Source organism: Nicotiana sylvestris, chromosome 12 (assembly GCF_000393655.2).
Source record: "Nicotiana sylvestris chromosome 12, ASM39365v2, whole genome shotgun sequence".
Taxonomy (NCBI): domain Eukaryota; kingdom Viridiplantae; phylum Streptophyta; class Magnoliopsida; order Solanales; family Solanaceae; genus Nicotiana; species Nicotiana sylvestris.
Genome location: NC_091068.1, coordinates 43,250,125 through 43,274,941, shown reverse-complemented (window position 1 = coordinate 43,274,941; position 24,817 = coordinate 43,250,125). Strand labels below are relative to the sequence as shown.

General features: G+C 38.7%; 3 protein-coding genes and 1 long non-coding RNA gene across 7 annotated transcripts; 2 read left to right on the top strand and 2 right to left on the bottom strand.

Annotated features, from left to right (window-relative positions):
• The first annotated feature begins 7,858 nt into the window (after nucleotides 1-7,858).
• LOC104234561 (uncharacterized) lies at nucleotides 7,859-8,415 on the top strand. The gene is made up of 2 exons (XR_011404510.1): nucleotides 7,859-7,944; nucleotides 8,033-8,415. It is a non-coding gene; the product is annotated as an uncharacterized lncRNA (long non-coding RNA).
• A 687-nt stretch (nucleotides 8,416-9,102) lies between these two features.
• Nucleotides 9,103-15,843, bottom strand: LOC104234562 (uncharacterized GPI-anchored protein At1g61900-like). Of its 4 annotated transcripts, none has more exons than XM_070165088.1 (7): nucleotides 15,655-15,843; nucleotides 14,262-15,113; nucleotides 11,454-11,699; nucleotides 11,328-11,342; nucleotides 9,891-10,034; nucleotides 9,720-9,767; nucleotides 9,103-9,293 (listed from the first exon to the last, which is right to left on the bottom strand). In XM_070165088.1, the coding sequence occupies exons 1-7, from the start codon at nucleotides 15,686-15,688 to the stop codon at nucleotides 9,205-9,207; spliced, it is 1,428 nt and encodes a 475-aa protein (XP_070021189.1). In that variant the 5' UTR covers nucleotides 15,689-15,843; the 3' UTR covers nucleotides 9,103-9,204. The 4 variants fall into 4 exon arrangements, with proteins under 4 accessions (XP_070021189.1, XP_070021190.1, XP_070021192.1 ...); XM_070165089.1 differs by having other exon boundaries at nucleotides 9,891-10,031; XM_070165091.1 differs by having other exon boundaries at nucleotides 9,891-10,004.
• A 3,115-nt stretch (nucleotides 15,844-18,958) lies between these two features.
• LOC138882960 (uncharacterized) lies at nucleotides 18,959-19,996 on the bottom strand. Its single transcript, XM_070163609.1, has one exon. The coding sequence runs from the start codon at nucleotides 19,994-19,996 to the stop codon at nucleotides 18,959-18,961; it is 1,038 nt and encodes a 345-aa protein (XP_070019710.1).
• Nucleotides 19,997-23,199: 3,203 nt separating this feature from the next.
• Nucleotides 23,200-23,550, top strand: LOC138882959 (secreted RxLR effector protein 78-like). Its single transcript, XM_070163608.1, has one exon. It carries the CDS (start codon nucleotides 23,200-23,202, stop codon nucleotides 23,548-23,550), a length of 351 nt encoding a protein of 116 aa, XP_070019709.1.
• Nucleotides 23,551-24,817: the final 1,267 nt, after the last annotated feature.

The window sequence follows — 24,817 nt, the reverse complement described above, 5'->3', positions numbered from 1 at the left end:
GCAAGCACTAGCAGCAGCAGCAACAGTGAAATCACAGCTTCCTGGTAGTCCCAGCTACCAAAACTTCCCGAACTATACTGACTTGATTCCTTTATAGCCAAAGATATGTAGGAAACCTAGGAAGTAGGGTGCGGTCAAATCGTTGCAAAATATTTCCCACGGAGTATTCAAGTGGGCAAAAATCGCTCGTATCCGCTTACTGTATCTTTGCACGAAAACTCTTCGTGTTTTCGAGCAAAGAGGGGCAGCTGTGAGCACGTGATTTTTTCCCTATATGAATTACTCCATAAATTCAAGAAAATAATATTTTCCCATTATTTGCAATTTTCGTAAATTTTTCATAGGATTTTTGTTAATTGTTTGCATTTGTCTGTGCATGGTTAATTTTATTTAAATCATGAAAATACAAAAATACTTTGCATTTGCATTTAGGACTTATTTTACATTTTTAGGTTAATTAGTAAATTAGTTTGTTTTATAAAAATGAAAAAATCACAAAAAATGACTCACTTTGCATTTTTACCCTTTTAATTTTAAATTTTGTAGCTCTTATTTTAATTTAGGAGTTAATTAATTTTTATAAATACTATGATGAGCAATTAGCTTAATTTGGTAAATTATTTTTAATTTAAGAGTTAATTTGGTTTGTTAATTAAGTCAAAAAAGGAAAAGAAAAAAAAAGAAATGAAAAATTTTGAAACAAAAGAACAAAAGGGGAATGGGATTTTGATTTGTTAAAACCCAAGCTAAGCTCAAATCGGGGTTGAGCCCAAGTAGCAAGATCACCTGCCCCATCCCAATCACTGTCCCAAATGCCCAGGTCCGCTCTCCCTAGGCCCAGAATCCGGTCCAACTTGGTAATGACCAAAACGACCCCGTTTTACCTCACTTAATCTCAGCCCTTCGTCCAATCCAATCCAATGGCTCCAAACTCCCCTCCCAATTCCATGTAACTGTCCTAAGAACCCCCCCCCCCAAACCTACAGACCACCTCCCACTCTTCTCCATCTCCCTCTAGAGCCCAAACCCTCCACTAGCCTAGCCCAAACCCGTTCAAATCTTTACCCTATAATCCTCAACAATTTCTCACCCCTAATCCATCTTTGTTTTGTTCAAATAAGCAACTGTTTCTTTCCAATTTCGGATCTAGAATACTCCTTTTCTTATTTTTTTGGCAAAAATGGAAATGGTGACACAAAGTATTAGCCACTAGGATTTTTTGGACAATACTTGTATTATTATTTCCATGGTTGGCCAAGAACTAGTTTGGGGTGCATCCTTGGGTCAGCAAAGAAGATCTGAGTGAAGTCATGCATGCAAGGGGCGAAAATCGGGGTTTAAATCTTTCTTTATACAATTCTTTTTATTTTTAGGCATCATTGCCGACTAAAGAAAAAAAAAGAGATTAAAATGTAATTTCTTTCATTAGAAGTGTTCTGTCTAGTTCGTTTTTGTTTCTTTCTTTATTTATTATTTTTTGTGTTTTGTTTGTTTTTTTTATTTTATCAATAGTATGTTTGTTTGTTTGTCTTTTTCTTTTTTATTTTATTTGGGTCATGGTTTAATCACTCCTTTTCTTCTACCTTTTTTCAACCAGACCATAGTCCAAGATTGTTGGGTTTGGTGTAAATTTGTTGGGCTTGTGGCCCAATCTGTTTTAAGGGTAAGGGAGTTTAATTTTAGGGAGGTAAATACCAGTGTTGATAAGGGTATTTAGGGTATTTAGGGTATTTAGGACCAAAGAATAATCTGATAACCATCTAGGAAAGTTCTAGGAAGGTGAAGGTGGGGGTTTGAATGAGTAAATAGTGCTAAATTTAGGTGAATTGGGCAAAAACAGATTTGTTAAGGGTAGGTTTTGAATTTAAAATTTTTGATTTGTTGCCCTAAGGAGAAGGCTATAAATAAACAGTATATGTTGAAGGAAAAAGAAGAAGGGAGGAGGGTACGGCAGAAGACAAAAAAAATTGGCAAGGAAAAAGAATTTTTCATCTCAAACTTTTCTTAGCGCTTTGGTTTTCTTAGCATTTTCTGGTTTCTTTTACTGATCCTGGTCTTGAAGAAGTGTTGAGTAGGACTTTTGTTGTTGCTATAGTGACTACTGAGCTCCATTTACAATTTTTAGATTTTTATTTTTGATTCACTTTCTAATAGGTATGTAAACTTCATTTTGATAGGAATTTAGAACGAATTCTGCTCATGTTATGTCCTTGTTTCCAGATCTGTTTTTGCATTCTTCTATCTCTTTGAATCCATTTAATTCTCATCCCATAATTAATGTCATGATTTTTGCTTCAATTAAGTGTAAAAATTATTTAGGTTAGTAAAGTAATATGTTAAATGTTAGCTTGTGGGGTCCGAAAATGTTCAACTAAACTCATGCATGTCTCGCAGATTGGATCTTTTTTTATTAAAAAAATATTTACGAAGTGAAGTGTACTGCAAATAAAATCTTTATTATGAAACTCTTTGTGAATGGCGATTAAATTTGTTAGATGGAATTATGTGTATAATGTAAATGAAATGTGGTTTGTTATACTGTGTCTTGCTTGATAGAGACTTTTCATTCCATAAGCATGTCCCTTCTGACAGAATGTGTACCTTGGTTAAAAAAGAAAATGTCAAATCGGTAGGGGAGGGATGGAACGTCCCCACTGTTGAATTTTGATATTTGTGCTTGGTAAGGATAGTATCTAACATGAATGTCATTTTCAATTACGACCGTCTTAGCTAGAGAATGTCGAATTTCTTATTGTGTGTGATTTTTTGCACTCGACTTGGTAAATTCCTTGGAATGGGAAGGAAGTTAGGAACGTTGAGTCCTTTGAATCGCTACCGAATTTTAATTAATTGAAGGAGCATACTGTATTACGGATCTTAGTGGAGAACGATAGCCGGAAAATAGTAAGCTGATGGACATGAATAATTTGCCCTAAGCATAGTTAGAACATCACGACTATGGGTACGGTTCCCGTGACGTAGTTGCAATGATTAATTTTGAATTAATTTTAAATATGAATATCCGTAGTTCTTAGTTGAATGTTTTTCCTTTAATAAATTTGAGGTGTGTCATCCAATCACCTAGCCCACGGCCCTCATAAATATCATAACTAGCTATTTAAAATGAACCTCGTAGCTTGATTTAGGCACGTAATTAAACTATCACAACTACGGGTACGGTTCCCGTGACGTAGTTGTGGTACTTGGTTTTTTTAAATTAGATAAGTAGGAATATCTTTAGTTTTCCTTTAAAAATATATACAAACCTTTTCTTTAAAATAATTTGAGGTGCGCCATACACAAATAAAATTAACAACATATGGCCCTCACAAAGTTAGCCTAGAAAAATGCTTCGAACTTTCGTAGTTGCTTTAGGCGCGTTAATTAAATAATTGTCATGGCTACAGGTACGGTTCCCGTGACATAGTTGTGATACTTAATTTCTAAAATACGGGGATACATTTATGTGACCCGGCCACAATTTAATTTTGTTAACAAAATAAACATGTTGTAGATCGTGGGTACGGTTCCCGTGACATGATTCGCAATATGTAACACTAATTTATTAAAAGCGGTTTAAAAGAATAAAATGCACATAGGTTTCAAAGATGTTTTAAAATCAAATAAATAGGCCAATAATAACAGTTGAGCGACCGTGCTAAAACTACAGAATTCGAAAATGCCTAACACCTTCTCCCGGGTTAACAAAATTCCTTACCCGGATTTTTTTGTTCACGGACTGTAAAACAGAGTCAATCTTTCCTCGATTCGGGATTTAACCGATGACTTGGGATACCATAAATTATCCCAAGTGGCGGCTCTGAATTTTAAATAAATAATCTCGTTTCGATTGTCACTTAAATTGAAAAAAACTCCCTTATACCCTTCGGGGGTAGTAAAAAGGAGGTGTGACACCAGGGTCCTCGGGATAGATTCGGAAGATTTTTTGGAAAGTTTGGTTTTGAAAGTGTACAGCTTCAGCTGCTGCCCCTGTCATAACCACACCTGCGGATTGGGGACCGCAGGTGCGAGATCGCAGAAATGCAAGATCAGCTGCAGATGCAGCCATATGAGAGAAGGCCAGAAGTCGCAGGTGCGGGAGGTGCAACGCACCTGCGGTCTCACAGGTGCGGATAGATAGGCGCAGGTGCGGTTCTAGGGAATAAGTGAAAATCGCATATGCAATTGGTTAGACCGCAAAAGCTGTACCGCAGGAGCGGGAAAAGGACCGCAGGTGCGGAATCTCTAGGTCCAAAAGTATATAAGTTCCCCTTCGCAAAATTTGAGTTGTTTTCCACCATTTTTATCCAGAGTTAAAGCTTTTTAGAGGGTTTTGAAGAGGGAATCAAGGAGGTTTCCATTGAGGTGAGTTTCTTGAATCTAACACTCAATTCTATGTTGATTTTCAGTTGTATAAGTATGAAATTTATGAGATTAAGGGTGAAAAATTGGGGAAGTTATGGCTTGAAATTGGAGAGATAAAATTGGGGATTTGAGGGGCCATTTGAGGTTCGATTTTGATGTTCTTGGTATGTATAGACTCGTGGGAGGATAAGGATCTATTGATGTGATTTTTATCAGATTTCGAGCCGTGAGCCCGGGGCCGGGTTTGACCAATTTCGGGATTCTTGATGTAATTTGATTATTTTTGCATGGGCTTCGTTCTCTTAGCATATATTGATGTTATGATTCTGATTTTGGATAGATTCGACGTGAGTTGAGGCCGAGTCGAGAGGCAAGGGCGTTGCGGAGTAGGATTTCATCTAGTTTGAGGTAAGTAGACCTGAGGGTATGAAACCCCAAAATTTCATATTGTTTTGATAAATGAGGTGACACACATGCGAGGTGATGGGCGTGTGGGCATGCACCTGTAGGGATTGTGACTTGGTATGTCCCGTGGCGATTGTATAGTTGCATATTTTGATATACTGTATATGATATCCATGTGTTTTAGCAATGAATCTGTTAACTTGGGCTAAATGCCATGTTTGGGGCCTTTGTGCCGAACTATTTAGACCCTTGGGGGTATTTTACTACTTTCCTCACACTGTTTTGATTTGAAAGAATATCATCAGTCATGTTTTATCTGTTTATTGTTTAATCTGGTTTCATTACTCTACTTCTTAATATATGAAAACTATATGGGTTGAGTTTCCCTGATTTTCACGGACATGCCCGAGTGGCCGTGAGGTTAATGATTGAGAGAGGTTGAGGACCTAATGGTGAGGATTATACTTATGTTATAGACCGGCTGCATTCCGCAGCGATATTATATATGTTATGGATCGGGCTGCACGTCGCAGCGATATTTATATATATATATGGATTGAGTTGCACGCTACAGCGATATGTATTGGATCGGGCTGCGCGCCGCAGCGATATGACGGTTGAGTTGTAGGAGTCCCTCCGGAGTCTGTACACCCCTCGTGAGTGCAGTCGACTATATATATTATGGATCGGGCTGCACGCTGCAGCGGTTATTATTATGGGATATCTATTGAGCTGGAGTGCTGAGTGTGAGTACTGATTGACGAGAGCTGAGTCACAAGTGACTGAAAAGTTTGCCCGAGAGGCCATACCTATGAGTGATACATTGCCCGAGGGGCTTGTCTATGAGATTTTCTATTTTTCACTCTCCTTTTATACTGAGCCTCTATTGAAAATGATGACTAAATGTTTTAAAGGATTTTGATTGAAACTGGAGTTTTTACAAGGTATTTGGTTATTGAACTGTAGATTTTGACTTTGATATTTCTGTTGAGATTCTTGATAAAATATGCATATGATTTTAAATGCTCGTCAGTGCACTCAGACTTTATTTACTTTAGTTACTTAAAGAGTTGTCATACTCACGTTACTCCCTGCACCTTGTGTGCAGATCCAGGTGCACGAGCATCAGAGTGAGAGCTTTCAGCACCTTCAGAGTCTTATCCGGAGATTGCAAGGTAGTTGCACGGCGTTTGCAGCCTTGCCTTTCTCCTTCCTATCCCAGTATTTTGTATTTCAGACTTATTTTGTATTAAGCAGATAGTGTTGAATGTACTTAGTGGCTCATGACTAGTGACACCAGATTCAGGCTGTGTTGATGTATTTACGTACTTATTTCCGCGTATTTTTTTTTTATATTTTAAAAATAAAAGATTTGAGACTTAATCTGTTTAGAAAAATGAATTTTACAAAAGATCCTCATGTTGTTCGTGTTGTTTCTGCTGGCCTAGTACTGTGATAGGCACCATCACAATCGGGGTGTTTGGGGTCGTGATAATATTGTTGATCACGCTTAAAAATATAGAAGGAAATCTTTACGTGTGATTCTTGGAGAGAAAGAATCCTTATTTATTTGAGTTTTCAATTTTTGTATGTGTTTGGCTAATTTTAATAAATCTACAATTATGGCTAGAAGTTTGTAAGCTACTACTTATTTGGGACTTTTCGTAAGATTCCCAAAATTAACACCAACGAAACTAAAGTTTGCTGAGATGTAAAAGTCTTAAAAATCTATTAATAAGTCTATCTATCCAACTGGACATGTTGTGATAAGGTTAACTTGGTTTCTATTATACCTCTGGTCAAAGTTAGGAAAACTACCCCGCTATGTGTCTGACTTTTTATGTGTCTATATGGTTATCACTTGTTCAAAGATAATGGCTTATTTGAATGAAATAAGTCAACATACTTCATTTAATTGTGTATAGTATTACAAATTCAATGGCCATTGATGTAGTATTTACAATATAGTTCCTTAAAGTTTGAATTAATGTGGTTTAATAATATTACAGATATTTAATATATATTTTCAGAAAAAACGTATTACGATCAAAAAGTAGTATACTTCAAATGAAACAAAACAAAAAATAAAAATTATGAGATATAGAGGACTAAACCCTAAATCAATAGCAAGTAGAGACATGACGTTCAATATATATTTTCAGGGAAAAAAAAATGTTCAAGTGAATCTCAATCTCAAACCCACAATGTTCTCAAACGAAATATGTGGTATTATGGCTCAAAATTTGAGTTGTAATATTCAAATTCCATATTGGAGATAGATGAAGATGAATTTTAAATTACTGGATGGAATAATCTTTTGGTTAAACATGTGTTTTTTTTAAGGAATACCAAAGGGATAAATTAAAAAATAGCCAGATTTACAAGTGGTCATTCAAAAATAGCCACAGTTTCAAAAGTAATCAAAATTTAGCCACTTTTCATGTAAAGATAAATCTGAACGAAAATACTGTTCAAAATTCGAAAAATACTCCAACATAATATATTGGAGTTCCAGCATAAGTATACTGGAACTCCAGTATATTATAATGGAGTTCCAGCATAAGTATACTGGAACTCCAGTATATTATAATGGAGTTCCAGCATAAGTATACTGAAACTCCAGCATAATATACTAGAGTTCTAGTATAATATACCGGTCCAGTATAATATGCTGGAAGTTCATACACAGGTGCTCCAATCTCCAGTATATTATGCTGAAACTTTCGCGTGTTGGAGTTTCAGTATAATATGCTGGAAGTTCATACATAGATGCACCGATCTCCAGTATATTATGCTGGACCGGTCCCTATTGCAGCAAAATAGTGGCTATTTTTCAATGACTTTGCAAACGCTGGCTATTTTTGAATGACCAGTCCGAAAACTGGCTAGCCCGTGCTATTTTACTATACCAAAAGATTCAAACAGTTAGGTCATAGATACAATCTAATGTGAAGGCTGCATTGAGTTTCGTTTGACGCAAAATCTGGTCCATTTTTACAACTATTTTAGTTATCTAAATCCGGAATGAGAAATTGTCATTCCTAGTTGTATTTTAGTAATCTTTTGTTAGCTCTATAAATAAATAGCTTAAGAGGATAACATCCTCAAATCAGCGCATTCAGAGAAAAATGGCCTTTTACAAAGCTAGTATCCTTTCTCTCCTCCTATTATCTGGTAAGGCTTCTTTGATATATATATATATATAGCCAAAATGTCATTTTATATCTTTACTTTGTGTTGATTTGGGTGCTTTAATTTATAGGTATATTTCTGTTGGGAATTGGTGAGGTGAAATATGTAAATGCCAAGTCATGTCTCCAGTTTTGTGATAATGAAGTGGCATACATGACTTGTCCCTCTTCAGGAGATGAGCAAATTAGTCCAGTATGTGTCAACTGTTGCACAGCAGATGAAGGTTGTAAACTTTTCCGCACTGATGGATCATTAATTTGTACTGGAACCCAAGATTAACTCATCCTTCTCAAAAATGTAATAATTAACTAAAATCTCTATACATACTCATATCATATGTGTGCAATAAGGCCTGAGTTTATTATTACTCAGGTGATTTCTAATGTGCAATTATGTTTGCATCCTTTGTCTGAGCTTGTAAAGATATGAATAAAAAGTAATAAATTATATCTATCACAATGTTATTTTATTGAAGTTTAAATTCTTTGCATGGTAACAAGCAGCTGAAAAGATAGCGCTAGTGACCTAAAGGGAGAGTTAGTACAGTGAAAAGGTTGAAATACAATAACTTATTATTTGCTGCAAAGTTAGCCGTTGGATTAAATAATAGAGATGGTACAAGGATTATGCACCTGTTAACATAGCAGATTTCTCTTAGACACAAAATTAAATCTTCAAGAACTAATTGTCTCCTTTTATTTTTGTGTTTCTACTGGAGAGGTCTAGGGGAATACTTCATTTCCCGACTGGATTTCTCATTCTTGTTTTCTCTAGTATGTTAAATCCCTAGCAGCAGCAAGGTGGAAAAAGAACAAAAAATGAAAATATAAGTACTATTGTTCTTCTTTGGCTTTTATCCAGCACAGTACTATCATAATATCTAGCAACACAGGATGAAAGAACTCAGACCTCTTCATTTGTTGCTCTTATCTGTTTTTACTCTAAATTTTTCGTACATGCAGGAAGACGACGGTAGTTGTGCTCTGCAGCACGTTTTTCCCCTCCTTTTTTTAATAGTATTAAGACTTACAACTTTTGCTCCACCAGCGTGGGCAAAATAGCAGAGCAAGTATTAGAAGTATAACAGACAAGCTTGCAAGCAATCTGTAGATTATCCTAATTGCAAAACCATGAATCGACTTGGCAAAAAAGAGAGCTGCTATACATAAGGAAGGATACTCAAATATATACACGTGATCTGGTCATTCACTATCTACCTACAGGGCTCTAATTCAAACTGGATCAGCTTTCTGGAAAATCTCTTGAAAACAATATAGAAACAAAAAACAAAAGAATGGGCACAAGGAGATCCACTCCACCACGGGGACAGCCTGCAATCACGGCATCAATACATGCATCAGTATATAACCTAAAAAAAGAGTAATTCCTACATTAACATGGCACTACGACCTTTCTTAAAGAACAAAACATGGCACTAATAGTGTACACCATCCCCCACCCCACTACCAAGAAAAAAGGAAGAAAAGCGGAGGAGAATTTGCAAAATATTTCATGAAAAGACAGTTGCGTATGTAGTTCTATATAGTTTTTATCCATAATAGAAACAGAAATCTATTTCAGTCTCTCACTTGATAGGATGCAATTGTCGTCCAATGGCTAAAACTCACTTTTCAAGGGAAATGATAAATGCAATTCCATCTTGAGAAGAAAGCAAAAAATACTACCTAGCATGACGTTTGAAAACAAATATCATCACAGGAATAAACAAAAGAATGTTGAAAATGAAAGATACTCACTAGAATTTCCTAATGTCTCTGATGTTGGTAATGCCGGCAACGACATCTCTGCAAATTGAAGCAATTCATCAAGACATTTATTTACCGTAAAGATAATTAATATGGAGCTATATGCCAAAAGTAGCTTCACTTTGGCAGAAAGAGAATTTAATGTGAAGTTAAGTCAATTACCGGGAGCACATAGAGAAAAAGATGTGCCGGTCAATGATGAAGGCCATGGAGCAGCAATATTGTCATTTAAGTCGCAAGTAAAGCTGAAACCTGTTGAGTTGTCATACACCAGATCTGCTGGATAACTTCGAAGTAAGCACCCTGCTAATTAATTTAAATGACATAATAAGTACAACCTACACCAAGAAAACCTAAGATGCATTCCACAAGGCAAAAAGCAACGCTGACAAAATACTGGCATTGTAACACGCAGTTGCACTTATTTTTTCAGTCAAACGCAGTTACGAATTTCAGTTTGCTTACCAACAACAGCAGATGCATGCATAAAATTCCAGCTATCCCTAAGCTAGAGGATAATCTTTCAAGTGCTCACTTCTCATAAGTTGTATGCATGCAAATTGTGGAATTAAATAGGTGAATCAGGGAGTAGCGAAATTGCCAAGCTTAAAAGCAGTGACAACCTACTAAAAAATGACAGAACTTTATTAGAGCAGATGGCACTGGTGCTGCTTTTGTTAGGATTATTAACTTTTCTTTGTATTTCTTCACCCTAAACAATATAAGGAATGCAAGGCAATTCCTTGCATTCATGCTCTTACAAATCGTCATTGAGCAACTATGTTTGATGGTCCCATCCCATGAAATCAGCAGGTAATCAATTGAAAATAACCCAATGACACCTTTATATAGCCGTGAGGGTGCACACTGTTGCAAGAGAGTTAAGTAGCTTAATTATCAAAGGCGAATACTCACTTATTATGACTAGTAAGCTAGCTGTAGGGAACCTGCTCTAAGGTATCATGATACTTGTACGGTACCATAGAGCAATTATTCATATTCTCGTCACTAAGAGTAAGGGCTGAAAGTTTAGATTCAGTTTATCGAGAAAATGGAAAAAGAAACTCACTTCAACTCACAGCCCAACAGTACTAAATGTATGCTAATATTAGATAAAACAATAGTTGCAGGGCTGTGGAAAGAGGTAATAACTATCGTCGGCATGAGATACAGAAGGCCCATAATATCTTTATTTTAAAAAAGAAATATATTATGATGGTGATACCCAGGCCAGCTTGCGCGCACCTCAACTATTCCACCAATTACCTGCTACCTCCCACGGTAATTAGCCCATATAATCTTTATTACACCATTATGGCAGATGGAAATACGGAGTCCTACAACAGTAACAAAACTGCAATTTCTCAATCTGTCTAAAAGTTCCAAGTTCTTTAGGAGCTTATATTGGTTGAAACGACTGATATGTATAATAGCATAACAAGTTCAGAGTTTCTGAGAGAAATAAAAACTTATATCCAAATATCTTCGTATGAAAATTTATAAAATTGAGTGCTTTATGCTAAAGAAAGAAACACGGGCCAATATTTATTAACAGCAAATCAGAGAATGAAAAAGCATACAAAATAATAGAGTTAGTACCTTCTTGCCCATATGCTGCTCCATTGCAAACAGACGCCAATCATAAAGAAAGCGAACATCAGATAAAAACAATAGAATAGAAATCAACAAGCAATTAAAAAACAAAATTAAAAAATGAACAATCACCTTGAAGACTAAAGTCTTTCAAGTCAACATCACAAAGCTCATAAACATTTGTCATGACCCCAGCCTTCTGTAACATAGAACCAAACGCCGCAGCACACATAATTGCTTGCTGATTTGTAATCAACATCTGCCTCTGCATCCCAGTAATATAGGCATTTAATGAGCTACAACATGAAGGACTAGGAGCGGCTAAATTTCTGCACGCATTGATCACTTCTAATGGTTGCTTGAATTCCAGGGGACACGCTGCAAACCAAAAGAAAACATGATTAAAAATATGCCCCTAATCACAACTGAAATATGCTAGAACGAATAGTACAATTCTGCTGGTGTGAGCCAACCCGAACTAGTTTTGGTTTGAGGCATGTTTGTTATGGTTGTTGTAGAAGGTATGGTACACAGGTACAAATAGATTTAAGAAAATATTCGAGTTTAGACTTTTGATAAACGTGGATAATCCACAAACTGTTTATCCTTCTCATTTGGGGTAAGAAAGACATGAATATACAACAAGTGGATGACTTCTTATCTCTGATCTCAAGCTAAGTTGCTCGGACTCGGGTGCAGGTGTCCGGTATGGGTGCGAATCTAGAGGTCGGATCCTTCATGATCTAAATTTCAAGATTCGGGGGGTATGAATCCAAGTACAAATATGGGTGCAGGGATTTGACTAAAAATAATTCAAATATCTAAAAATAGAGTTATAAAAATATGTCTATATTATGAGACATTATGCGAAAAACTTACAATGTATTCCGAGAAGGAGAAAATATTGATCAAGAGGAGAATCCGAGGAGATAAAAGGAAAAGGACTGACATAGAAATTTCTATATAAAAGGTATTTTATTTTCTTCAATTTCACCGTAGTTTGTATTTTGATTTCAAAAATTATTGTATCTATGCCGAATTTCTCCGTCGATTTTGGCCAAAGTAATCAAAATCGGTTGACCAGTTCCGGTATGGATCACACACCCACACTCACGTCATGTCGACATGGGTGCAGCACCGAAAGTGAAGAGTCCAAGCAACTTAGATCTCAAGCATAATCCCATTTTAACCGGACCATATACAACTCTAATCCATCGAAGGTAGCTGCTTCTTCATTTCATATTATTTGACCTTAATTCTAAGGAAAGAACTGGATAATTTCATATGGAGGAGAAAAAGTTGGCAAAATATGTCCAACTTGTGGCAAATAGAAGATAAAAATCCAAAATAAAGCTATGTTCTTAAGGATGTGCAATTTTCTTTTTTCTTTTTTTTTTTTTGGGAGAGGGGGGGGAGGAATTAACTTTAAGGATGCGCAAAGTGTCAAGGTTTCTTGTAAGTAGCCGAAAATGGCATATCTCTACAGAGTAGGTGAACCTTGGAAGCCAAGCGCGCAAAAGAAAAAACACATTTATTCAAAAGTTATAACAGGATCAGATTGTAATTGAGCCTTTTGCAAGACACAGTAACACAAGCCATAAGAATTAAGGACAAATATAAGCACTTGCTTATATAAGTTGTACAGCTAACTAGAATTACTTAGTTGAATTTTTTACTTCTCCAGTTGCAAGGAATGCACCCTTTTTCAGTGGTAGAAAGGAATTTAGTAATATTTTATTTTAGTCACCAATAGATTTTTCTTTCTTTTTTTTTTTTTTTTGGGGGGTGGGGGGGGGGGGAAGCTGATGTTAATTCAGTCATCTTCACCTCGACGAATTTTGCTAATCTCTATGTCCTTCACGGTTAATATGGAAAATATACATTTGTTTTATCAGTCAGTGTTGTGATTTTCAAACCACAATTTTAGTTCAAATAGGAAAGGATGAAAGCACTGCTCTGACAAGTCACAAGGAAGATACCAGATCTTACTAAACAAAGATCATTCGTGAGCCCTCGAAAGCTAGGTCCTATAGGTTCCTAAAGCAACATCCTAACCGGGATCAGCATGAAAGACTGAAGATTTAATTTTCATCCCAAAAGAAAAAGGACAGAAGATTTGATCCTCAAACGCTAACATGCAAGGTTAGCATTACAATAATCTAATCTGTATAGTAAATCATTTCCAGAAACAAAACTAAAGGCAATTCACATTATTCAATGGTAGGCTAACATGTACGATGATGCAACAATTAAAAATTTCTTTAAAAAAAGAGAGCTATTCAGAAACATTAACCATGCGTCAAAACCATGAATTAAGCCAAAGCTTTAACCTAGCCATTAAGTGCAATAACATTTGCCGTAACATTCTCATAAAGACCACAAGTTTGAGTTGTTCAAATGCTTTCATGACCACAACTACATCATTCCAGCCTGTGTTATATATTTCAAATCACATATATTCAATTAGAACGTAAAAGTATTCCTTGGTTCGGTTTTGGATAGACAATTACATTTAGATGTGTGGCAGGGGGCATACAATATATTTGAGGCAAACTTGCTCCATTAACAGCCCTATCGGGGTAGGGGTAAGGTCTGCGTACACTCTACCCTCCCCAGACCGCACTTTGTGGAATTTTACTGGGTCGTTGTTGTTGTTGTTGGCTTGTTGCTCCATTAACAATTAGAAGTCATGGGCTGTTATTTTAACCCCTATGGCGATAGAAAAATTTCTACTGAATGCGTCTCAGTCGGAGTGGCCAAAAATCAAACATCCGAACCCCATGTTGACAAAAATATAAATATGAGATTAGAGTCAGGTTCACCATAACAAATTTTGGAGGAAATAGCATAGTCAAATAGAACAGAACGAGAAACATGAGTTCTTCTAGAAGAATAAAAATTTCACAAACACGTTCAGGGCCAGATGTGACAAAAACTAACCTTTGTTAACTTTGCAGGAAGATAACAACCGAAATGCAGAATTGGCATCATCAAATCGTAGTTTTCTTGCAATCCACGAATAGACCACTCCTTTACAGTCACTAAGTGTATCAATTTCACTAGGCACTCCAACTATGTTCTTACCACCATGACTCGTCTTTATTCCTGAGATCTGAAGCACGGCCTCAGAAATAGCATGCTGGCAAACAGGCCTACAGCATTCTTTAAGAGTATCAACTGTGCTGCACGCCTCCAACAACTTGCTTGTATTCACTGTTTTCTCGAAAGTGCCAATGTCCTTCACAGGACAAGACCCACCAGTTATATTTGATGACTTCACAGAGCATAGGCCAGGAATTGAGCTGTTTGCTCCTTTACTAGCTAATATACTGATGATATCTCTAAAACAATCATCAGCTACCGCACTTTGTAAAACTAAAGTATCAGAATGGTTGCTGTAAAATCCCTGGAATATGCGGAGTAAGCTATTGAACTGAGGACAGCATATTACATTTCCTACAACTGTTGACAAAGACCGAGTACAATCAGATGCTGTCTTATCTGTGATGCTTGAAATAACAGAGAAATTCACAGGGCATCTTCCAGTCAAGACAGGGTCATATGTCTTCGGAAACGAAGGGTACATTGGTGGCAATGACTTCACCGGGAAAGGATAATGAGGTATGACAGCAGGCGGTATCTCAATTGGTTCAAAGATTCCACTTTTGGGAGGGCTAGCCAGTTCAGATGTGGAAGAAGTTTCGCCTGTTTTATGTGGCACATGTAGAGCCACTACATTCTGATAGCTGGCCAACCAGATAGCAACGACTAGCAGCTGATGGCTCAACAAACCTGCAATCAGATGCAACAAGTAAGGGCCTGGATAGAAAACAAATGCACATGCATAAGCAGGAGTTGGGCAATATCAAGTTGCATCTTGGAAGTGGTCATTTCATGCAATTAATTTAAGTAAAACAACCCTTGAAATTTTACCGATTTAAAAAAAAACAACCCTTGAAATTTTGACAGAACTTCAGCATTATAAAGATCTTTCAGTGACACAAAGAAACCACAAGGCAAAACCAACTACAGCACGGCATCTTGCTCATCTTCATTCAGAAAGGAATAATATAATGGCCACTACCAGGAAGAAAATGAGAATAGGCTACCAAAAATCAGTACAACCTCTCAACAACTGCCAGCTAAATTATGTCTGCTAAAATACTTTGTAACAACACGTTGGATGCCATTCTTTAGGGGACAAAACAGAAAGCCACCAAGAACATGAGTACATTTACAATAGATGGCACATAGTTAAAGTCCAAAATTCTCTTCCCATGTCTCTAATAAGATGAAGTCTAGCATATTAATTTTCACAAGACCAGTAATGTACCCTTGAGACGAGTGGCGGTCATCGCACAAGCCATGCCTCTGCTAACCCTCCCGCAACATGGAGACACACAATCGATACCTTTATGCTGCTGATGGTACGGGAATTGAGCTGGTCACATAAATATTATGACGTACCAGTACCTACGATAGATTCAGCCGCATAGATTCAGCCACCGGGTTAATTGAGAGATTAAGGCAACAATCAAATAATCTGAAATTGCCTTAGATAGCGCATGGCATACATATTTGTAAATAACTTTTTATCTTATTTGTAAAGAAAGAGGTACAAAAATTTAATAGCAGCAATTTTTTATAACACAGGTATTCGGACCAGCTTGTGCACCTCGATTAATTTCACGGGGTACCTACTACCTCCACCAGCACAGATACCGGGTAACTCTATCTACCAAGGCTTGGACAGATGAAAAGAAACCATCTGGTGTTTTGCCTCCGCTGAGATTTGAACCTGAGACCTCATGGTTCTCAATCCACTTCATTGACCACTAGGTCACACATTCGGGTGCAATAATTTAATAGGGGCATAATAGTTCCAAATGCCTCTTTTTCTCTTTCAAGAAACATAAGCAAACCAATGTTCTTCAATATCATCACAAATAAGTGCCAAGGAACTTCACTACAAAAGAAATGCACAATCTCATGATCATGTCATAAGTAGGAGTAGCAAACGGGCAGGTCGGGTCGGATATGGTTCAGGTCGAAAACAGGTTAAAACGGATAAATTATCCGGCCCGCCCATATTTAATACGGATAAAAAACGGGTTAACAGGCAGATAATATGGGTAACTATATCATCCATGACTTTTTGCATATCATCACTTTTGGGAGAATTCTTAGTCTCCTTAACTTGAGGAACCCCCAATATGAGACTTTACAAATGTAAAAGTTAGACCCATTGGTTATCCATTGGTTATCCATTTAGAAAATGGATAATATGTTTCTTATCCATATTTGACCCGTTTTTAAAAAGTTCATTATCCAACCTATTTTTTAGTGGATAATATGGGTGGATAACTATTTTCTTTGAACCATTTTGCCACCACTAGTCATAAGTTACACTCGTCTCTAGATGCCATGGCAACAAAAGCGGACTGACATGTCTTCAAATATCAAACTATTGTTTTCACCTAATCCCATTATTATGATTTTCCAAATTCGGAGAAATATGGAAGTTTAGGTCCACTATTTCCCCCGACTTTCTATAACCTGAAAGTTCTACCACACAATTGAAACTCTACTACAAAATACATCCGGAAAAGTTACAATCAGAAATTTCATGATTCATCCAACTCTTTCCCCCCCAATTTCTAGTATCACTAGATTTCCTTCTTAACAGAACTATCCTAGTCCATTGATGACATGACCAGAGTCAGATCTAGAATTTGAACATTATGAGTTCGAGATTGGAATTCTACTACAACCCATTTGCTTTATTGTGTTCGAAATCTATTATTGTACTTATTTCTTGGTATAATTATTATACACTGACGCTCTAAATAATATTTACACATCTAGCCACTTAAAAACCTGCTACTACCAACTCAAGTGTATACAACTTAAATCCATATTTCTTTTCCTATTTTTTTATTTATTAAAAAAATTATGCTCATTTCTTCTATAGGGAAAGAATACTCCTTTTTAATAAAAAGAAATGCCAATTAAAAAATTCAAAATTAAAATGATAAAGGAGTTAGCCCTCTAAAATAAAGATTAAAAAACAATTACAAACTCAAGAACTAAACAAACAGGAAGTTAAAATGCGGCTCAAAATACCTAAGATCCAGAGTTACGAAAAGCATAGAAATACACAAAAATTTAACTAACTGCATAGTTATATATAGATAAATAACAGAAATAGAAAAAATAATGAAACATACCTGAAATTCCAATTACCAGACTCATAGAGCCCGGTATTGTTATTTATTGTCACTACCTCCCCGTGTCAGGATTGGGTAATTTGCGCGCCTGCTGCCTTCCTTGGATGTGGTAGCCGTTTCTCAGGCTCCCTCTCCGGAATCGAACCCTAATTCTCCGTCACCCGTCACCACCATGGTAGGTGTCACAGGGGTGTTTTATGCTCCACAAAAACAGCCTGCGCGGCAGCCAAGTCTCTACTTGACTTCAGCCTGTTCCAACACTCGGCCAAAATTCTGCAACTTTGGACTTAGATTTATTTAGGCAGCTTTCAACGTAGTAAGTAGATACTGATTTAGGCAACGGAAAATTGAATGAAGGGACAGAAAATTAAAGTGAACAAAAGGCACAATATACAGGAAACTCTTTTCCCAACTTTGTATTTAACTCGAGAATACAAAGAAAACTCAAACTCCGTAGTACATCCGTGTACAAAATAAGGATCACTCTTGACCCTCACAAGACTACTCTTAGCCTTAGGTTGTTTTCACTCTTGAAAACATGTTTAGGACTCCTTCCTAACTCAATTGTGTGCTCTCACACGTTTTTCTCTCTCTCCAAAAAGGGAAGGGTGCTGTCCATTTATAACATATGAACCAGCCCCATTTACACAATAGTTGCCTATATTTAGGCTTAGGCACTTGCTTAGTCAGCCCACTACTTTAGCTTAGTGTAGTTGACACCCCCAACTACTAGGATCATGTAAATCATGCTAAAGATAATGAGATCATGGCCCTCAAAAACGTGCTAACTCCTGCCAGCTTTTTGGACAATGCTCAACTGCTGCCCATGTGCACAGCATGTGCCGATAACCGCCTTTGACTTTGTCAATCCAAGACTTGCTGCCCAATTTCGTGCCATGGCCTGGACCAGGCGCCAATGCCATTGTATCCAGCTGCATTGTGCCGCAATTAGCCTTGCCATCCGCCCACGAACTTGGCCCGTTTGCCGCAACTCAATGGCATGACAAGTCTGCCCGCGCACTGCCTTTCCGTTGCACATTTGCTTGCCTTTGCCCATCCGTTTTTGCCTTGCCTTGGCATCACTGCCTCATGCCTTGATGCCTTTGCCATGATTAAGTGCCATCCTTAGCCCGCAACTCATTGTCAAGCTCTTGCCAAGCTGCCTCGCCTCCGTCAAAGCCTTGGCCATCACTTGCCCGTTTCCCATTTTTGACATTGGTGCTGCTCATGCACCAAACTTTGCAACACTCTTGCTGCCTCATGACAACACTCTTGTTGTCCCGTCGAGTTCCATTTTTGGGGGTCTAACAAACCACCCACACTCTTTGAAACTCGACGTCCTCGTCGAGGTCAACTCAATGTAAGAGTCCCAAGGGGTTGACAATCAACGCACCTTGACCTCGTTTCTCTTCAGCTACAATTGCATTGACACCAACAGCTTTGTTTGTCACTGTCTAGCGCCTCCAATGCAGCTCTCTTCTCCGCGGCAGTCATGGCATTTAACACTGCCTTGTTCGGACAGTCCCTCGCTCGATGTGGTCCATCACAAAGGAAACAACCACTGAATTTGCTGCCCTTCTCCTTGCTCCTTGAAGTTCCAGCTTCCTGCTTTCCCTTCCCCTTGTCTTCATGTGCATTGCCATTTTCACATTTCTTCCACTCCTTTGCCTTGTCCTTCTTTCCGTCGTTGGACTTTGAAGTAGAAGTCTCATCACTCAAGTGAAAATCGCCCAATGCATCAGCCGCAGCCACAGCACTTGCAAGGCTTTGAATATTCTGCCTTCGCAACTCGAGTTGTGCCCACTGTTGCAGCCCGCTCATGAAGTTGTGCAACTTGTCTTCTTCCGACATGTTGCTGATGCTCAGCATCAAAGATGTGAACTCTTTCACATATGCTCTAACTGATCCGGTGTGTTTCAACTTTTTCAGTTTGTCCCTAGCAATCCAAGATGTATTACTAGGAAGGAACTGATCCTTCAATTCCTTTTTAAGCCGCTCCCACGACTCAATCTTTGGTCTACCCAAACTTTCATCTTCAGCCACACGAGTGCGCCACCATAACTTAGCATCTTCACTCAAATACATGCTAGTCAAGGTTACTTTCTCCATTTCGTCTTGCACACGAATAGCATGAAAGTACTGCTCCATATCCCAAAGAAAATTCTCCAACTCACGTGCACTCCTTGCACCACTAAATGCCTTAGGTTCAGGAATTCTCACCTTGAGACGTTCAGCACCACGTTGAGGAGCATCCTCGCCCACAGCACGTCGTAGCACCACCGTTTCCGTCCTCAGATCCGCATTCTCTTGACTTAGCCTTGCCAATTCTGCTTCAAGGTAGGCAAGCCTTGTCATAAGGGTCTGAAATTCTTCATCATCAGGAACATTTCCCACCAATGCTTCCAGTTTCGTTAGCCTTTCTCGCAGTTCATTGTTACCACCAGCCATGTTCTCGAACAAGACCACGAAATCTGCCACAGCCCGTCGTGTCTCCGTCACGAACCTGCTCCGCTCTGATACCAGTTGTCACAGGGGTGTTTTATGCTCCACAAAAACAGCCTGCGCGGCAGCCAAGTCTCTACTTGACTTCAGCCTGTTCCAACACTCGGCCAAAATTCTGCAACTTTGGACTTAGATTTATTTAGGCAGCTTTCAACGTAGTAAGTAGATACTGATTTAGGCAACGGAAAATTGAATGAAGGGACAGAAAATTAAAGTGAACAAAAGGCACAATATACAGGAAACTCTTTTCCCAACTTTGTATTTAACTCGAGAATACAAAGAAAACTCAAACTCCGTAGTACATCCGTGTACAAAATAAGGATCACTCTTGACCCTCACAAGACTACTCTTAGCCTTAGGTTGTTTTCACTCTTGAAAACATGTTTAGGACTCCTTCCTAACTCAATTGTGTGCTCTCACACGTTTTTCTCTCTCTCCAAAAAGGGAAGGGTGCTGTCCATTTATAACATATGAACCAGCCCCATTTACACAATAGTTGCCTATATTTAGGCTTAGGCACTTGCTTAGTCAGCCCACTACTTTAGCTTAGTGTAGTTGACACCCCCAACTACTAGGATCATGTAAATCATGCTAAAGATAATGAGATCATGGCCCTCAAAAACGTGCTAACTCCTGCCAGCTTTTTGGACAATGCTCAACTGCTGCCCATGTGCACAGCATGTGCCGATAACCGCCTTTGACTTTGTCAATCCAAGACTTGCTGCCCAATTTCGTGCCATGGCCTGGACCAGGCGCCAATGCCATTGTATCCAGCTGCATTGTGCCGCAATTAGCCTTGCCATCCGCCCACGAACTTGGCCCGTTTGCCGCAACTCAATGGCATGACAAGTCTGCCCGCGCACTGCCTTTCCGTTGCACATTTGCTTGCCTTTGCCCATCCGTTTTTGCCTTGCCTTGGCATCACTGCCTCATGCCTTGATGCCTTTGCCATGATTAAGTGCCATCCTTAGCCCGCAACTCATTGTCAAGCTCTTGCCAAGCTGCCTCGCCTCCGTCAAAGCCTTGGCCATCACTTGCCCGTTTCCCATTTTTGACATTGGTGCTGCTCATGCACCAAACTTTGCAACACTCATGCTGCCTCATGACAACACTCTTGTTGTCCCGTCGAGTTCCATTTTTGGGGTCTAACATATGGGGATGTGTTTTCTTTATTTTAGAGGTGCCGTTTTAGGGGAAATTGCCTATTATGTCACATCAGTACATTAGGGGGCGTCTAGACTTAAGAACGGTAAAATAGCAGGGGGAGGGGGAATGCTACTATATTTGTAAATTATTGTTCTATTTGGATATGAATATAATTTTGGACTTTTTAATTTTTGTAATTAATTTAAAATAAAAAAATTTAAAAATAGCTTTTAGAGTTTTTCAAATTTTTCGAAAAATTTCGAAATTTATCTTCAAGTGAAAATAGGTAGGTAATTCATTCTTACGTGAGAACTTTTGCTCCTACGCTCGACCTTTTCTCTCTCTAACACTCAAGAATGTTGCTTCTAAAAATTTCTGTCGGCCACTTTTTTTCCGGGGACACTTCACGTATCGGTGCAGGTAAGGTAAGGTTTTCTCTTCTCCTCCTATTCTCGTTCTCTCCCTTTTCTTTGTTCCCTACTCCCCTTCTCTTTCTCTCGATCTCTTCCCCCCTTTCCCCCTTTCCATGTTTCTTGGTGTCAGTCGCCGGTCATCGGGAATAACCTGTTGTCGGCGGTAGCCTTAGGTCCCAGGCATTACCCCTCTACTCTCTCCCATTTCTCTTTCACTCTCGTCTCTCTCCCTCATCTTTTCAAACCCTAAATTGCCGGTGACAGCTATTGTCCAACAATCCCTTTTCTTTTCTCTTTCTTCCTCTGCTCTTTCTCCTTTCTTACATTGCCCCATTTTATTGCCCGTACCAGTCGCCCTAGGCGGCGACCCAGGCAATTTGTGGTTTTTGTCTTATATCTTGGACAGGGCGGGATAGACAATTGTACTCAGGCTTAAGCACACGGGTTCGGGAGGCAGCAACATACAGCGAATTGGGAAGCGCATCCGGACATCTCCGAATATAATCCATGTTCTATCTTTCTTGAATTGTATTTGCGCACATCTCTTTACTGTTGCCTTGTCGGCAATTTTTGTTTGTGTACACATCTGTTAGTTTTGGCTGCCTTGACGGTAACCCGTAGTTGGATTGACTGCTTTCGGTAGACAACACTTGCTTGTTTTTCTATCTTTTACAACTAGTGGTTTAAGATTAAGGTTTCGTCTATCCCTTTTAATTCTTTGTTTGCATAGCGGTAGTTTCTTAGACGTGGTAGATTCATTGTTCTAGTGACTGCTTGCGTACTTTTCTCATAGTAGTGCCTTTGAGTTGTTTTTAGCTCTCAGATTCCTAGTTTGTATTCATTTGTTCCCGCTATTTATTCTTATTGGTAATGATTACCTAATACCTCTTGCTTATAGTGGTGGTAGTAAATGATGTGAGAGTAAGGTCATGTCCTCGGATGGGGCTGGGGGTAGGGTCCAGGGGTGGAAAGGGGGATAAGAGAGCCTCTAGGCTGAGAGTTGGGTCCTAGAATATTGGGACGTTGATAGGGAAGTCTATAGAGTTAGGTAATATTCTTCGGAAGAGAATAGCAAAAGCTCCTATTTATGGACCTGGAGATGAAGAGGAGTAGGAAGAAGACGGTGGTGTGCAGGCAACCTAAGATCAAGTGGGGTAACTTGACCAAGGACAAAGCTTAGGAGTTAGGGGAGAAGTTGTTAGCTATGAGGGTCTGGATGAGAAAGGGGACGCGTTTAGTATGTGGATCACGACTGCGAATTGCATTAGGAAAGTTGCTAGAGAGGTCTTTGGGGTCACGAAGGGCTTTCCTAGGGGTCATAAAGAGGACTGATGGAAGTGGAAGTGGAGTACGATGGTCCCACTGTACAAGAACAAGGGTGATATCCAAAATTACAATAATTATAAGGGTATCAAGTTGTTGAGTCACACTATGAAGGTTTGGGAGAGGGTGGTGGAGGCCAGGGTGAGGAGGTGCATGTCTATTTCTGAGAATCAGTTTGGATTCATATGGAGGCATTTTACTACGAAAGTGATTCATCTGATAAAGAGATTAATGGAGTAGTATAGGGAGAGGAAGAAGGACTTGTATATGGAGTTCATTGACCTTGAGAAATCGTACGATAAAGTTTCGATGGAGGTTCTATGGAGGTGTTTGAAGGTTAGCGACATTCTGATGGCGTACATTAGGGTGATTAAGGATATGTATGATGGTGCTAAGACTCAGGCGAGGATTGTGGGAGCTGACTCGGAGCATTTCTCTATTGTGATGGGGCTGCACCTGGGATCAACTCTTAGCCCATTTTTATTTGCATTGGCAATGGATGTACTGTCGCGACACATTCAAGGGGCGGTGCCTTGGTGCATGCTATTTGCTGATGATATATTGTTGATTGACGAGACACGAAGTGGAGTTAATGCGAGGTTGGAGCTTTGGAGATAGACCTTGGAGTCTAAAGTTTTCAAGTTAAGTAGAACCAAAACAGAATACTTGGAATGCAAATTCAGTGACGGAACCCATGAAACAGATTGTGATGACTCTATAGGTCATATCTTGTTTTAGAAGTCAAAACTGTATCTCGAGGCCTTAAAAACCTCTTTTTGTCTTACCTCGATTTGCGTACACAGTCTGAGCGTGTTTTCGAAAAGCTTTTATGTGAAGTTTTAGAAAAAAATAATGAATTTGGCCTTTAAAATGGGTTAAAGTTGACTTTGGTCAACATTCTTGGTAAATGGACCCGAACCCGTGATTAAATGGTTTCGTAGGGTCCGTAGTAAAATATGGGACGTGGACGTATGCCCGAAATCGAATTCCTTAGGTCCCAAGCTGGAGAAAAAAAAAATTTAAAAAAATTGTTAGCTAGAAAATATAAAGGATTTTAGAAGTGAAATGATGCAATTTCTTGATGGTATCGGGCCCGTATCTTGGTTCTGGAGCTCGGTACAAGTTTAAAATAATAATCAAGTTGAATCTATGAAAATTGGTAAGAATCGGAATTAGTTTGGTATAAATCGGACCTATAGTTGAGAAAATGGAAATTTCAATGTTCTTGAGCGATTTCATGAATTTGATGTTTAATTCGAAGTTGTTGATGTTATTTTGATGATTTGATCACACGAACAAGTCCGTATGATATTTTTGGGCTTGGGTGCATGTTTGGTTTGGAGCCCCGCGGGCTCGGGTGAGTTGCGGATAGGCTTCGGGGTGTATAGACTTATGAAAAGACATGTGCTGCATCATTCCAGGAATTGCAGGTCTTTGAACCGGGGTCTCGTGGTCCGCGATGAATTTTCATGGCCACACTGGGGATTCTGTTGCTCGGTGGGATTTTGCGGTCAGCGGTGAAAGGTCAGAGTTTTCGCGGTCGCGCTCGATATTTCGCGGTCAGCGGTGAGCTTCGCGGCCGCTGTCCTTTTTCCGCGATCAGCGTTTATGTGGATCGATGAGGGCTATAGAAGAGGGACTTTTCATCCATTTTCATTTTTTTCAAAACCCTAAAGCATAAGAGGCGATTTTTCAAATACTCTTTCTCCCCTAAATCATATGTAAGTGATTTCAAACTCATTTCTTTCACTCCTTAACTTCTTTTTACAAGATTTCATCCTAGAATCTATGGTTTTCATGGTGGGATTGGGAATTTTGGGTAGAACTTAGGAATATCGAAATTTGGGGATTTAGACCTCAAATTGGGGTCGAATTCCAAAACCAA